The sequence below is a fragment of the Gopherus flavomarginatus genome, chromosome 6, assembly GCF_025201925.1.
Source record: "Gopherus flavomarginatus isolate rGopFla2 chromosome 6, rGopFla2.mat.asm, whole genome shotgun sequence".
Lineage (NCBI taxonomy): Eukaryota > Metazoa > Chordata > Testudines > Testudinidae > Gopherus > Gopherus flavomarginatus.
Genome location: NC_066622.1, coordinates 121,754,887 through 121,770,245, shown reverse-complemented (window position 1 = coordinate 121,770,245; position 15,359 = coordinate 121,754,887). Strand labels below are relative to the sequence as shown.

General features: G+C 38.8%; 1 protein-coding gene across 10 annotated transcripts in view; it reads right to left on the bottom strand.

Moving 5' to 3' along the window:
- Positions 1-15,359, bottom strand: part of FGFR2 (fibroblast growth factor receptor 2) — a 135,800-nt gene that overhangs the window by 69,644 nt on the left and 50,797 nt on the right. For 7 of the 10 annotated variants that reach the window (XM_050958964.1, XM_050958969.1, XM_050958970.1 and 4 more), the window contains exons 3-5: positions 13,151-13,411; positions 12,342-12,416; positions 4,546-4,715 (exon numbers count right to left, since the gene is read on the bottom strand). In XM_050958964.1, the coding sequence (XP_050814921.1) occupies positions 4,546-4,715; positions 12,342-12,416; positions 13,151-13,411 (506 nt within the window). The remainder of the gene's footprint in view (positions 1-4,545; positions 4,716-12,341; positions 12,417-13,150; positions 13,412-15,359) is intronic. The other 3 variants (XM_050958973.1, XM_050958971.1, XM_050958972.1) reach the window with 1 other exon arrangement.

Sequence of the window (15,359 nt, the reverse complement as noted above, 5' to 3'; positions counted from 1 at the left end):
CAACCCCTTCCATGACTAGAGCTGACACATAACTGAGATGACTCATTAGCATAAAATTTTTTTAGCCCCTCAATGAGTTCCAGGGATCAGCTAAATTGCTGAAACATATTGTGTTTCTTTACCTCCTCATATAGGATGTGAATTCAGACTAGTACCAAAGCCACAAAATTCAGATCCAGATTTCAAAGCACTTTACCCCTCCCTAGTGTTCAGATCTGGGGATTTGGTTTGCCCCCACTATAAAGATGATGTCCAGTCAGCAACTTAAGTTTTGGACTGGGATTCTAAACCCTTCCAAAATTTATGGGGTTTCAGATACACAGATTAAAAATAAAATACAATGTAAATATTAAAGGGGAGTCTGAACCAAACCCCTGAAACTAACATGGCTCTGTATCAGAAACCGATCAATGAGTCATGCATCAATAGTATAGCATGAAGGTATTTTACAATTTCTGTGCTACTGATACTCAGTACCACAGAGCTAATGCAAAAAGGTACATGCAAAAACTATATACTCTTTCAGTTCTTACAGTTTTAAAACTATTTGTTTATCCTATATTTACCCAAGCTGAACTTAAATGTGTGAAAAGGGCTGTGGTGATGTAGTTTATCAAAACGCAGTGGTGAAAACAAACACCTGTTAATACTTAAACAGTAACAACAGATAGAAGTAAATTTGCTTTCTGGGTGGTGTACAGAAAAGTAAAGGGTCTTGTGATCTCACACAGAGTATATTTTCTTTTTAAAGTACACACTGAGAAATTACAAAATCTCTTCAAATGACCTAGCAAATACCATAGTCATTTCAGAGGGGCAGAGGGGATCAAAAAGGCTTGGAAAAGTAAGGGGCCATTTTTCTTTGATATATGAACTCTGAGGATATAATGAAAACCATAAAAGGTTATATTTCCAGGTGTTTAAAAGCAAAGTTACTCACTGTGGAGGAATTCCCTTCTGGAGCCTACCTCCCTTCACACAGATACCCATTCTGCTATCAGGCTTGAGTGAAAACTGACTCACCACACACCTCAGATGAACAAAGTACTAGATACTGCTATCTGATTGCGATAACAAGAACAAAAAGAAAAGAGAATAGTTTCCTTAGTTCAAGAGGGGAGGAAAAAGAAGCATGTGGGGAGGAATGGAGGATCAGTAAACAATTTTACATTTTCCTTCCTCTTGTCTGCTCTTTATATCTGTGTAGATTATTGGCTCTGCCAGAAGAAAGAAAGCACAGACTGTCATGTCAAGTAGCAATGGTGGATGCAGAAGTTCTCTTCTAACCATTCTAGATCAGTTAAGTCTTTCTGGATACCTTGGCATAGGAAATTCTACAGCAGAAAGCTTTTACGTACTTTAGCCCCCGAAAGACTTTACATACAATCCAATTTACTAACGTCAGCATAAGATGCTGCCATGCCTGGCTGAATATGGAGCAATATATATATTAAAAAAAAAAAAAAGTCATGTCTTAAATGTCTTCCTGCCCTACTTAATTATTCATACTGAGGTTGCAAAGTGCATACCAAGCCTTATTTGTTGGTAGAGCACAAAGTTTTTCTGATTCGAGGAATTATTTTGAATAAATGTGTAATACCTCCCAAAAATCTGCTTTGACTTCTACTGTAACACAATCTTGCAGCACAATTTACTCTGCTTACTAGGACCACAGTCATAATCTAGGCTAAGATAATTATGGCAAGTAGGAAGACTGGTTACTGAAGGACAATGATGAATATGAAATGATCTGGAGGCATTTATTTGATATATGCTTGCTATGAGAAATCATAATACTGCCCTCTTTTTCCTTCTGTTAATCTTAAAATGGGTAGGATATTTTATGATTTAAGCTTATAGGAATATACTTTATTTTGTCTTACATCAGCTTCAAAAATACGTGTTTGTGATTTGTGTGGGTGGGTGGTATATATGCATTTTTTACATATATTTTTATACACGTGATCAAAATTTAATTGACCCCACTTAATATTTTTAGGCTAGATATCTATGTCCCCCCCCTCACATGGAGCAAAGTGTTCAAACAATGGCAATGTTAGTACTGAAAAACGGCTACTGTTATGCTCCAAGACAGGATTAATTGTTTCTTAGTTGGCTTCAGTTTCTAACAACTCTAAGAAAGGTGTAAACCACCGAATTATAGCCTATTCACTAACACACTATAGTACTATGAAAGACAGAAGGTGTTGCCAAGTGTACACTAATAAGGAACAGTAATTTATGGAGTAAGCAAATCAGATTGAAAACTCTTGAAGAAACAATGTTTGTTTAGGGAAATTTTCTGGGAGTTAACTCTGTGGAAATGCAAATACTGGAAAAACTGATACCTTCTACAGGTATCTGGGTAGAAAAGAAAAAGGGGAGCCTAGAATCTGACTTCCTTAGCCCTGGGAAACAAATTTTTGCAATAGGGATGATCTGACTCAACAGCATGTGAGGCAATATGCGTGCTTGCTACAGCAGGGCATTTCAAGACAAAGCACCTTAATCTTTTAGCCTGTAAAGCAGTAATAAGATTACATCAATCTGAGTAGGGAAGAAGTACATTGTGGTTAGAGCAGGGAGCTGGGCATCTGGGCTCTTGTTGTCTAGTCAGGGCTCTGCCTCTAATGTCTGGTCTACATGGGGGGCGGGGAATCGATCTAAGTTACACAACTTCAGCTAAGTGAACAACATAGATGAAGTCGACATACTTAGATCTACTCACCACAGTGTCTTCACTGCAGTGAGTTGACAGCTGATGCTCCCCCGTTGACTCCGCCCGCGCCTCTCACTCTGGTGGAGTACCAGAGTCAAGAGGAGAGTGCTCGGTGGTCAATTTATCATGTCTAGAATATCTGATCCTGTGGGTAATGTATACGAGCCCTATCTCAGTGTGTCACCTTGAGTAAGTAATTTAATTTCTCTCAGCTATTTCATATGTGTGAAAGTGCTTTGGGATCCTCAAATAAAAAGTGCTACAGTGTTAGGTACAAAGTAGGAGAAGAATGAAATGCCAGGACAAAAAGCTAAGCTAATCTCTCTCAATTCTTAGGAAAAAATACCTTAAATGATGAATCCAGAGGACAAAGGAGGAAAAAACCTGAGAAAGTGAAACAAGTATTTACCACATTCCTTGGCATTGTTATGCTGTACGCTTACTTACACTAAATTTCATAAATCAAACTGAATTCAGAAGTTTTACGACTCAAAATCAATATATTCACTTCTCAACTCAAGAAATATGAAACAATCTAATTAGATGCTCAAGAAAGTCTCTGCATCCATGAAGACATTTCCTTATCAAAGCAATTTTCAGAAGCTTGTCTGGAGATGCTGACGTGAATTGGATACAGATTGTGCTAAGGACGAGTAAACTCCTTACATAAGTCTACCTGTAAATACACCCATAATGAAGGCTTCCTCTATGCTCCCATCTGCTTATGTGTGCAGATCACAACTTTTTTTCTTTGCTTTTTTTTTTTTTTTTTTGAAGGCAGGGGAGAAGAGACTAGCTAAAGGCAAATGCCATGATCCTCCCATTCGTTAAAGACCCTACTGTGCAGTCCCAGTATATAGATTTGGCGGGAGTGGGAGGAGACAAGGATTCTGCCATAATGTAGACTACTGCCTCCTGCGCATGTCTGGAAACTCTTCTGCCGGGGTGGGATTTCTAGAAGTGTCTGAGGAAGTCAGTGGCAGCATGGCTGTGGCAGATGCCATGCTGGATTAGAGCTGGCCTGGAGCTGTGGGGCAAGGTGGAAATTATGATTCTTGCACAGACACTTCCCCTCAAACACATTCAATCCGGTGTAGGAACAAATTCATGTTCAACAAAGGCTAGGATACCCTGACCAAATTCTGACTTCTGATCTGACCTGCTCCAGAGGTTAAAGGTTAGTGCACTATACCAGTGCACTACCTGGCCCCCTTAAACCTCCCTTTTAATCAGTAACTACTAGTTGAGACTGAAACTTCTTATCTTAAACTATTTAAAATTCAAACAAAGCCTTGTAAGTAAGTAACTAATTGCTGTTACTTTCCCTCAAACTCTGCTTCCCATTTCAGTTTCACAGACCATAAACTCCACAGAAAATAATAACTTTTGACTTCCGACCCTTCGTTCATTAAACTCTCCGTAATCACCAATGTAGTTTGTTGTATTTAACAATGCCACTGAATATTCCAGGATACTAGAGGTGAAAGCTTGGGCTGCTAAGATCTGATCTGTAAAAAACATGTTCTGCAAAGTTATTTTTCTCTTAGTTTTCCAAATAAGCCCTCAAAAGTATCTTCAAATATATTTATATTCTCTGAGACTGAATCTGTTAAAAAAAAAAAAAGTTTTAAAACTGAGCTTGCAAGCTCAATAATGGCCAAAATAGACAGAAAAAAGGCAAGATGAACTAATTTTCTTTAGAACACTTTTTGTGATTCAAAGCCTGATCTAAAGTCCTTTGAAAGATTTTCTATTGACTTTAATAGGCTTTGGATCAGACCCATACTGCAGATGAGAAATGGCAATATAATAAAATGCAATCTTACCTTGTATCCACCAATGCGATGCTCTTGTTTAAATTCTTTTCCATTCTTTAACCATCGCATGGTTGGTGTTGGGTTTCCCATAGCCGGGCAACGAAATTTGACAGTGTTAGCTGCTGGGACTGCATGTAATCTTTTCTCCATTTTGTCAGTGTGTGTCCAGTAGGGCGCTCCTGTTTCCAAAAATTAAATATTCAACAATAAGTATCTACAAACTGTTCTGAGCTCCCTTCCCACTGCCAGAAGTTTTCATTTTTGGCTTTGCAAGAATTGTCGGTGGGAGACAGTGTCGTTTAGAATTAGCACATGAGTGGGGGCCACATGCTTCTGACTTCTAATCACAGTTCTGCTGCTGACTCACTATGGTTAAGAGAACTATACCTCTAATTTACTTCACCAAGTCTCAGAAGTTACAAGGATCTAAAAGTGGGAGACATTACATGCCAAAGGGCAAATTTGGACTCAATTCATTTTTGCATATGTGTTTTGACTGGCCACAGCTCAGTTAACAGAACTTCCCATGTCAGGAATATGAATTATCTGAGAAGATGCGGGTGGCCAAATCAGTCAAGTACACCAATAGCAAGAGGCAGACCCTGTCCAAGAACACTCTGCTGTGTAGGGTTTGCAGAGTGGTGGTCTCACTATGGATTTGGAGGAGAGCCAGACTCAAGTCAGCAAAATTGCTTTCTCATCAGGACATGGCCTTTTTTTTTTTTTTTGGGGGGGGGGGGGGAAGGGGAGGGGATGGGAAGAAGAGTGTGCAGCATTCAGCCACAATTTGGCAGCATCTGTATTAAAGGTTACCTGATTTTTAAAAAATGGATGATACAAGGACAAAGTTGCAACCTTTGGATTTCTTCATTGTCATGAGTTTGTCAAGATCCTTCAGACCAAAACTTCAGTGGATAGAAAAGCCCAATGTGGTTGTACAAAAATGCTCACATATCTGCAAGCCTACATTTACATGGATGACTATCATTACTGCACTCAAATGGATGTTTAGACCTCCAGATACTCATTTCCATCTGTAGTTACAGTCAGCGCTCACACACATAAATAAATGTGATATGTGCATATGTGCAAGATGGCTTCTGGTGTCTAAAAAGTGGGCCCTTAATATATCATGTACCAAAATCATAAATGTGATAAAAAAAATTGAAACCAGTCTGTTTTTACCCTGTGAATGCGGCGTTTGGAAAAAAAATTACATGTTTTTTTATATATATATACACACACACACACACGCATAGATAAATAGATAATAGCTGATGCCCATGACTCATGGAGGTCTATTAGCACTGTCTATATAAGCCATGCACAGTACCAGTTTCCCACACACTGTCAGTTCAACTCCATTTTGAACTGCCCTAACATCTCTATTACACTAGATCTAGTTGTCGCAAGCAGAGTGTGTACCACTTGGGCTAAACTGCATAGTGGTTTCATAACACAGTTTTAATTAAGCCACCTTACCTGTTTAAAAAAAAATCAATAGCTGTTTAACAGTAGGAAATATTAATTTATTTTACAATGGCTTCTTCCTGAAATCAATCAGATTAGCATGGAATTTTTAGGACTAAAGGGGTCTAGAAAAATAATTCCACTTCTCACAGCCCTGCTTCATTTCCTTCATTAACAGTCTAGCACTCCACTATAAATAAACTCTTCCATTCTTCAAATATTTATAGCACTTTTTACAATTGGTAAAAGCTCAGAAATCCTGTGACCTCCCCCCCCATCAAAATAAAAATACAACTGGACAGAAATAGAGAAATAATTTATTTAACAACCTCTCCTCCATAAAGAAAAACATTCCAAAAGCAAGTCTTAAAATGATGCTAGATACGATAAGTGGGGTTTTTTTAGCCTGCAGAAGCAATTAGTGTTAAAATTAATGAACTAGAAAAGCAAAGTAAATTTGCACATGTAGTTGAAACATAAGATCAGGTAACATGTAAGTATTTGGAATTAAACTGCAGGACCAAGAAATTGCTAAATGATCCAAAGTGAATAAAGATGCAGAGGAAAACACCATTAAAATTATCCGCTAAAAACAGTATTTCCCTTATACACCAAAGGCTCCTTCAACAAATTGAAGTCGTAAGACTAAAGGAATTTACTTCATTTACCAAAAAGTGAATTACATTAAAACTACATCAAGCAAAAGGAGAATTACATTAAAGTACTAATACATAAAAAGAATATTTTCTCCACACCATTAAACATATTCAACAAGGTTGCGCAATGTGATCAAACAGATATGCTCACTGGGCCAAATCCATGATTCCTGAAGTCAGATTAAACTTGATTTTCACAAGCAATCCACTTACCTACCTGGCCATTTATTTATTCTGGGCTCCTCACTGAGATATCTGAGTACCTACAGAGAGCTGAGTGCATGCAGTCCTTCCTACCATGTGTGTAGCACCAACCCAGCAGCTTCACATGCCAATACTATAACTAGACTTGGAAGGATTCAATTTTTACTGGTAAATGTCAGGAAACACTGATTTCACACACACAAACCAATGAAAAAATATTTCCATCGAAAATAATCAACTTTTAAAAATAAGCATCTGCTTGAGAGTTTATCAGAGTTTGTTTTAAGGATATTTACTTTGTATTTTTTGATGTGATGTTCAAAATTTGTGTTTTAACAGTTGTAAAGCTTTGAGTGTTTGAACCACAGCATCTACTGTCATTAAATAATTATTGTCTAACCTCCCGATAATTTCTGCAACTGTGAAAATTTTAAAATCAATAAAAAGGAAAAAGATTCAAAATAAATATTAATATGATCCATCGAAATTATCAAAAGTAAAAATCAAATTCTGCCAAGCCTAATGATTACACATGGGCTGTAGTCAAGTCCACGGCCTGCACTGACTCAAGCATACAACATGAGAGAGCGGGTGCATGTTCGTGTGCGCAGAAGGTTTGCAGCTACCCAGTGGAACCCCATAATTGCAGACTCTCCTCCCCCTTCCATATTGTCATGTCACAATTTACTGGGCTGGACTGAGTCCTCCTGGGAGGCTTGTCTGCAGAATATTCCTCCCAGCACAGTGGAACCAAGGCAATCAGGATCCAGACCTTAGTTGGAAGAAGGGTCCCAAAAACAATGCCGGTTTGGGCAATTAGATTTCTAGTTAATTAGTATATTTCTACTGCACTAAGACATATGTTTTCGTGTTAATAATCAATCCTTCAAAGGTATTTCCTTAGACAATCATTGAGAAATATTTTAGCAACATGCCAATTTTTTTTTAAACCAGAAATAAAAAGAAAGAGACAGAAGCATTTACAGACCTGTAATATCCATCTTCATTTTGTTTTGGTTTATTAAGGAGAAGAAATTATCAAAGAAAAAGGCAGCTTTTCTTCCTTTCTAGATTAACTTCTGACCAATTGTGCTTTTTACTAGTTTACGGAAAAATAATTTTAACCAGATTGTAGCAGAGTGGTTACCCGCTCCTGCCCTTCGGGGCTTAAAGCAGTCCAGGGGAGGGCTGTGGCTGGGGCAAGAAGCCTGGGCTGATTGAGGGAAAGTAGGCTAAGCTGGGGCCATGCCCCAGTCAGACCCAGCTGGCCCCTATAAAAGGCTGTGAGCCAGAAGTCCAGGCAGTCTCCCTCTGCCTGTAGAAGAAGAAGGGTCTGGCTGCAAGGAGCTAGAGACAGGGTACCTGAGTGGAGCAGGGCTAGGGAAAGGCAGAGGAGCTGGGGAGCTCCAGCCTGAAAAGCCTGGCCTAGTATAAGGCCAACAGGTACTGGGGGTTACAGAGGGCAGCTCAGGGGTAGGCAAAGTCAGCGGGTCCAAACCCAACCTTGCCAGTGATGAATAGGCTGATGCTGCAGTCTGCCCCAGGGCGTGGGGGCTAGACAATGAATGGCAGTCGCTATATACTGAGGTGAGGATGGGATAGTGGGTGGGGGTTTCCTGGGGAGGGGAGACCTGAGGGAAAGGGGTTACTGCCATGGGGCAGCATCCCAGTTAACAGGGCACCAGAGTCCAGAGAGGGACATGGGGGTCCAAGCAGTAGTGGATCACTGGCCTGCAAAGGGTGCTCCGGGCTGGAAATCGAGTTAATTCCCGGAAGTCACCAGCAGGAGGCGCTGCAGGGGTGAGTCCGCACTTCTACACAGATCTACTAAAACCAAGACTCAATACGTTAATACTTCCGCAGGATCTTTTTATGAACGATACTGATCACATATGATCTTTGCTAACTAGACACTTAAATGCATACAGGTAGTTACAGTACATCAGTTTAAAGTTCACAGATGAACTGGTGAGAATTACTGATTACTTTTAGAAGTCATGTTAGCTAAGAAAATATTCTGCTGACCTGCTCTGCCCTTGACTACAGACATATTAAAGCTAATCAGGCAAATCCCAAACATGCAAACTTGAAATTAGACAATGTAGAGGACCCTTTTGCTTCAGGATTTGCAAAGTCCTACAAAAAGTATCCAATAAACACAAATATAAAAGACGTCAACTGCACTGAAGCTTGTCTAAAAACTACCTCCAGCAGGTAACACCCCGCTTTAAGTGACCACCTCAAAGTATCCCGAAGGTTTCCAGCGCAATTGAATTTGACCTTTACTTAAAGACCACTTCTACTAGACATCCAATTTTCACTGCTCCCTTGAGAGGGTTTCTATTCTCTGCAGTTTGATTGTTTGCACCTTTTTATCACTTATCACCCTATAGACAGACATAGCTTATAACTATATGGCTTATGCTTCTGGATATTCTTCAAGTTTCAAAAGGAAGACTTCAGGTTTAAATACAGGTTGTTTTAAAACAAACACTCATTATGCCAATATATTACTATTTAACTGAAAGGAAATGGTTTAAAAGGAGATGGAGAGGGAGGAACTGGATGTTCACAGGACTACGTTGGGATATGATGCCTTTCATATATTAGAATTCAGTCCAAGTTAGAAGTGACCTGCCTGATGGTCGTTCAGTGGTCCATGTGAAATGACAGTTGGGGGCCTCAGTCCAGTTATTTGTGGACAAGCATCCACATCACACAAATCATTCCAACTGATACTCACGTCAGCATTCTCAGCAATGAGCACAAAGAGCTAAAACATGATGTGACCAAGCAGCAAATGGTGGCAATGCACTCCCATTGAGGCCAAGAGAAGCTGAGGATGCTCAGCACCATGTAGGAGGCATTTTATGACTTGCAAGACTGGGCCCAGAATCAGCATCTGTGACCAATAGCCTTGTAGCCCTTAGAGGTGGCCCTCAAAACCAGGATGGAGGCAGACTGTCAGGTCAGTGATGGGGAAGCTTGAACTGCCACCAAAGCTATTCCGTGGAGAGAGGATTTTATTTTCTAGTACATTCAGCCCAGCGCCACTAATCACTTAAACAAATGCTGGAAGCAATAGAAACCCATTTAGGAGACTGTCTGGGACAAATCTACCCCACTGTTTTCTGACAGTTCAAATATCTGTCAACATGTAAGGATACCAAACACAGAATGATATACGCTACGCATGCCCTTCACTTAAAAAAATGCACATAGGCCAAAATGATCAAACTTTGTTGCCTACATTTATGCTCCTAAATCCATGTTTAGTCACCTACATAAAAGCAGCCTGGTTTCAAAGCTGCTGAGCACTTGCAGCACCCACGAACGGCAAGGGGAGTTGTGTGTTCTTGGCACCTTTGAAATAAGGCTGCATTTATCTACAGATTTAGGTGGCTTCATTTGAAAACTTTGGCCATACAAAATATATTTGTAACCAAAGAAACGTATAAATAGTATTTTAAAAGACATTTTTTAAAAGTAGTGAATAAAACCACATAAAATGTTTGCTTTATTTCTAAGCATCCAGGATTGAGAATGCCAAGGTTTGGTTTCCTGAGAAGGCGCTGCAGCCATTTCCTTCCCCACCCTTGCAAGAACCAGGAAGACGACCTAGGAGAAGTGTCTTTCTAGAGCTTCCATTTGCAGGCCGGCAGAGCAGTTTGTGAAAACCTTATTAAAGAGAACTCTAACAGTTGTCTGTCTTATCACAGATTCTGTTTCTTTGTGTTTACACCTAAAAATTAAAAAAACTTTTATTTTGCTACACAAAATGAGTTTTTAATATGCAAAGTCTAAGGTTACATCATCAGTGTCATTTTGAGCAGCAAGAATGCAAATGAACCTTGCTAATCTGGACATCCTAAAATCATCGGTCTTTCTCCCTCTTCTCAGCAGAGTTAGCAGTGGCCTACAATGAAGACTCATATTACAAGAATGTCACTACTGTGGCAAAATACACTACAGAACATATAAATAATAGTAGTAAATTAAACTTGTTAAATAAGCAAACAAAGCACTTTTGTGAGGCAGCAGTCTGGACTTTGCCTCTTTGCTGACTTTAGTCATTCACGAAATTCATTCCATCAAATGTCTCTCCCACAGTTATTAGTGTGGTTCAGAAGCTCCACTGTATTGACTAACTTGTTAAAAAATGCCACAAAAATCTTTTCAGCAAGTGTAAAACAAACTTGAAGATGGTAGTTTAAATATGGACGTTCCCTAAAACACGCAACACAGAATTATGCTCTCATGCATTTGCTATATTCACCAGCTTTGACTATGAAACTCTGTTTTTAAAGGAAATGTCTCTTTTCCAAACTTGTCAGTTATCCTTGCCACCACATTCCTTTGTCAATGCAGCCTAGAGCTGCTTAATCTCGGCCACTTTAAGATGCACCTGTGAATTAGACTGGGTTAATCGCACTGACAGATGGCAGGGGCCAAACAGTCAGCTAAGAAATTATATAATTTAAATAGCATCTAACGTTTCACAGCGTATTATATGCCAAGGGAGAGCTAATTACAAAGCAGCCTGAAGAATGAATGTACTGCTTGACTGCTTCATACTGTAACAATATGACACCTCTAATGCATGATCTTTAAGTAAGTTAATGTGAAATGTAACAGTGTATGTTCTTTAAGTCAGTGATATTACAAAAGTGTGCACAATGGCACACTACCAGTAATCCACAAGGCTTTGATAATAATTCCGTGAAGCCACATAAGATATCAGTATGAATATATTTTTGCTCCTAGTGATTGATCCATTTAGGCCATATTAATAACTCTCTAAATGACCAAAAGGGAAGGAAGTTTAATGTCCACATAGGTTTCAGATTCTCTTAACCCACTTTCACATTAACTGAGTAGCATAAATGTTCAAGTTTAGTTGGACTAATTAGAGAAAGTGCTTTCTATGGGATCAAATCCTGCAGTCCTCACTCCAGGAATAAATCCCATTGTCTCCAAGTCCATTAATTATTTCCAGTAGAACTTCTGCCTGAGTAAAGGCTGCAGGATTTGGTCCATTAAGGTTCAGTTAAAAATAGTTCCAAACCACCTTTTAATTAACTCATTCTCAAACAGATTATTTTTCTTTAAACTTCAAATCAGACACAAGAGCAGAAAGTGAAAGAGGATGATAGTTTACAAATTGGACTCCATAACACAAAAATGGTTAACTTTAATTTAGGAAGAAGGAAAACTACTAAAAAGTTAATGATAAGCTAAGATAGAAAGAACAGACCAGTAAAACAAACTGGGTATGCAACGATGTTAGTTTATTTTCATGTTCCAGAGTCATGAAATACGTTATACAGAGAAAACAGTTGGGAAAAGTTATTGCTATTTGATATCACATGCATTTAAGAGCCAAGAAGCCAAGTAGTTGACAGTGCAAAAGGTTAGAAAGCAACTACTTTCCACATGGATCCTGCCAGTCACCTCCAGCAGCCAGTTGTTACTTACTCATATGGTTGTTGTCATTCACAAAATCCTCTGAGCCATCATTGTCATCTTCATCATCTCCAGATGAAAGAGTATCTGCATATTAAAGATGATCATATCTTTTATACGATGCATTTTGTAGCACACACAATTTCCTACACTTTAGAACACCTAAACAAGGTACATCTGGATTAGATTTTCTTTAAATGTGCAGAAGTTAAATGAGCAGCAAACCCTATCATAAAATATGTATTATTCTTGAAAAACCTATTAAAACTGAGTAATAATCCTGAAATTGCTGTAAAGATTTCAAAGCAAGGCTGCTAATTACAGAAAATCTCCTTCTTTCCAATTATGATTCTTTTCTTCTTAAAATCTCTAATTGTCTCAGGAATGATTTGTCACTAGACAGATTATAGGATGCAGGTAACACAGCAACATGCAGAACTGCGTGGTTGGTTCTAGGATATGCTTATACTTCTCATATAAAATCATATCATTTAAATACATTACACAGCCAGTTTTATCATTGTGGTCACTCTGTGTAATCTAATCCACTAATTTACACATAAAGCAAAGGGTCACATCTTCAGCTGGTGTAAATCAGCATAGGGCCATTGAAGTAAATGAAGTATTATGCCAATTTACACCTTTTCAGGATCTGGCTCAAGGGGAAAATATTAGAAACTTCACTATATGAAAGGCTATTCTGTGTATCCTACTCTGTGTCTCACTGGACTTCTTCAAATTAGAACAGAATGTAGTTTCATATAGCACTTTTAATACTGAAAATTACTACTACATGAAAGATCTGTGTTCAGCTCACTCACCTGTAATATTTACAATGAAGTATAGAGTATCACTTTCTGTAGTCCTAACAGCAGTGCAAGCATAGAGGCCCGAATCTCTGGGTGCAGCATCTTTAATTTGCAAGTATTCCCCACTAATCACTGTTCTATTATTAGGCCCCAACTGGACTCCATCTTTAGTCCAAATGATGGCATCTTTCAACTGACAACGTAACTTAAGTGGATCGCCTGGAAGTGCTGAGTACACATCTGGCTGAGAGATTTGGTATTTGGTTGGTGGCTCTGCAAAAGTGGAAGGAAGGAGGAAAAAGACAAAGGGAAAGGAGAGAATTGCCAACAAAAGTCAGTGAAGGTCCCTTTCATCCACAGAAATTAAGTTAAGAAAATGTTTAATTATCAGATTCTCCCAGCAACCTGTTTCATAAAATTGAAAGGCATGCAGTTATGGAGCACATTTTACTTGTGAAAAGTAAACCACAAAGGAAGTCCCTGCCAAAGCAGCAGTGGTCCTTCCTCTCTTCATTGGGACAGCTTTGCGTGTGATTATGAAGAGGCACATCACACAACTGTTTCTTATTGTATGTTAATCCTGTAACATTCTTATTGTGTGTTAACCAAAAGCTGCCTACAAACTATTCTAATTCTGGACAGGTGAATGTCTCAGAGTCTGAGATTCTGAAGATCTCAAGGCAATTTTGGGGAGGGGAGGTGACTCTCAAAACTAATTCAAAATTGAGGACATTTACTTCATCCCTGTACTTAAATGAATCAATATTTTCCCCAAGAGACATTCATTTTAGAAATAGAAACAAAACATTTTTCTACCTGAGAGGTTCTGAATAGTGATAAGGTGATACAAGAACAAAATCTAAGCTGGCATAAATCCGTTGCTTATACACAGCATACATGACTAATTTATCCCCTCTCTCTGGCACCTCTCTGCTCCTTTTTCAGACTTTCTATATTTGTTTTCCATACTGCCCATTCTCTGCTCCAGCTTATAGTCATTTTTTTTCCATTGAATTGGTTCTCTCCAGTTCTTATTTCACGCTCTCTCCTGAGTAGAATGTGGACACCTAGTGACATGTGAGTGAAGCTTTCAAACTCAAGATCAGACAGTTCACCCTTCTGTTCCCTTACTGTACCAGGATATCTTCACAAGAACTTCAGCAGCTGTTTTCTTAAAACAAATTTGATATGCAAATTGTTTTTCTATATTTATGAGAGAAATCATCTTCTCCCAAAATAAAACCCAAAAGAACACTGAAAATTCACTTCACAGTTACGTCAGTATTTCCCCCTCAAGTGGGACAGATTCCTGTTCTTGTGAGACCTAGAGCATGAGAATTAGAAACCCACAAAGCCCAAGGCTTCATTGTATGGAGGAATTTGCATAGGGAGTTGGTCCCTCTGTACCCATGGGCTCCTCCCAGAAGCAGTTATGTAGCCACAGTCTACTCTCCTCCACACTTGTACTCCTCCTCCTTTTCTCCAGAGCGGAATCGCAAGCAAAGAAGGGGAGCATCATGGATACTGAGGAGGGTGTGTCATGTGGAGCAGCTGCTCTCCAGCTCCTAAGAACCCCAACAAATATCCTTCAACATGCAAACACCAAGTATGCAGTATGCCTATATGTATACATAAAATATACATACTTTGTAGTTGGGAGCCAAGCATCATCTTAAAACAGGTGATGTCAACTCTTACTTCTGGGAACAACAGTCTTTAGCCAAAGTCTTCAAAGAGCTATAATACTGCCTGACACTTTTTACAAACTCACTTTATCTCACCCACTTTAGTCTTGCTAGCATATTAAGAATTCCATGGACCCATTATACAGGTTATACATAGTGCACCAAATAGTGCTATTACTAAAGTGATCTCCAGATGGAGGACAAGTGGTTTCTACATATATTTCATATCAGTAAAGATTAAACCCAAGAAAACTAGAAAACTCACCTCCTAGTGCCAAAGATTTTTTATAAGTTACCTGAAATTGCAAAACAAACAAGATGACAAATTTATTCTGCAGTACAAGAGTTGACGGATTTCTCTGTAGCTTCTGTAGTGGGCCCTATCTTCACAGTAAATTTCTTTTACTGAATTACTCTATGCCAACAATTTACAGACGTCTTTAAAAATGACTTTGTTTAAATTTTTAAAATGCCAATATAGGTGTTGATAACATTATTCAGCCTTCCCTTTCTCTGTTACAGGGTTTTTTTACTGA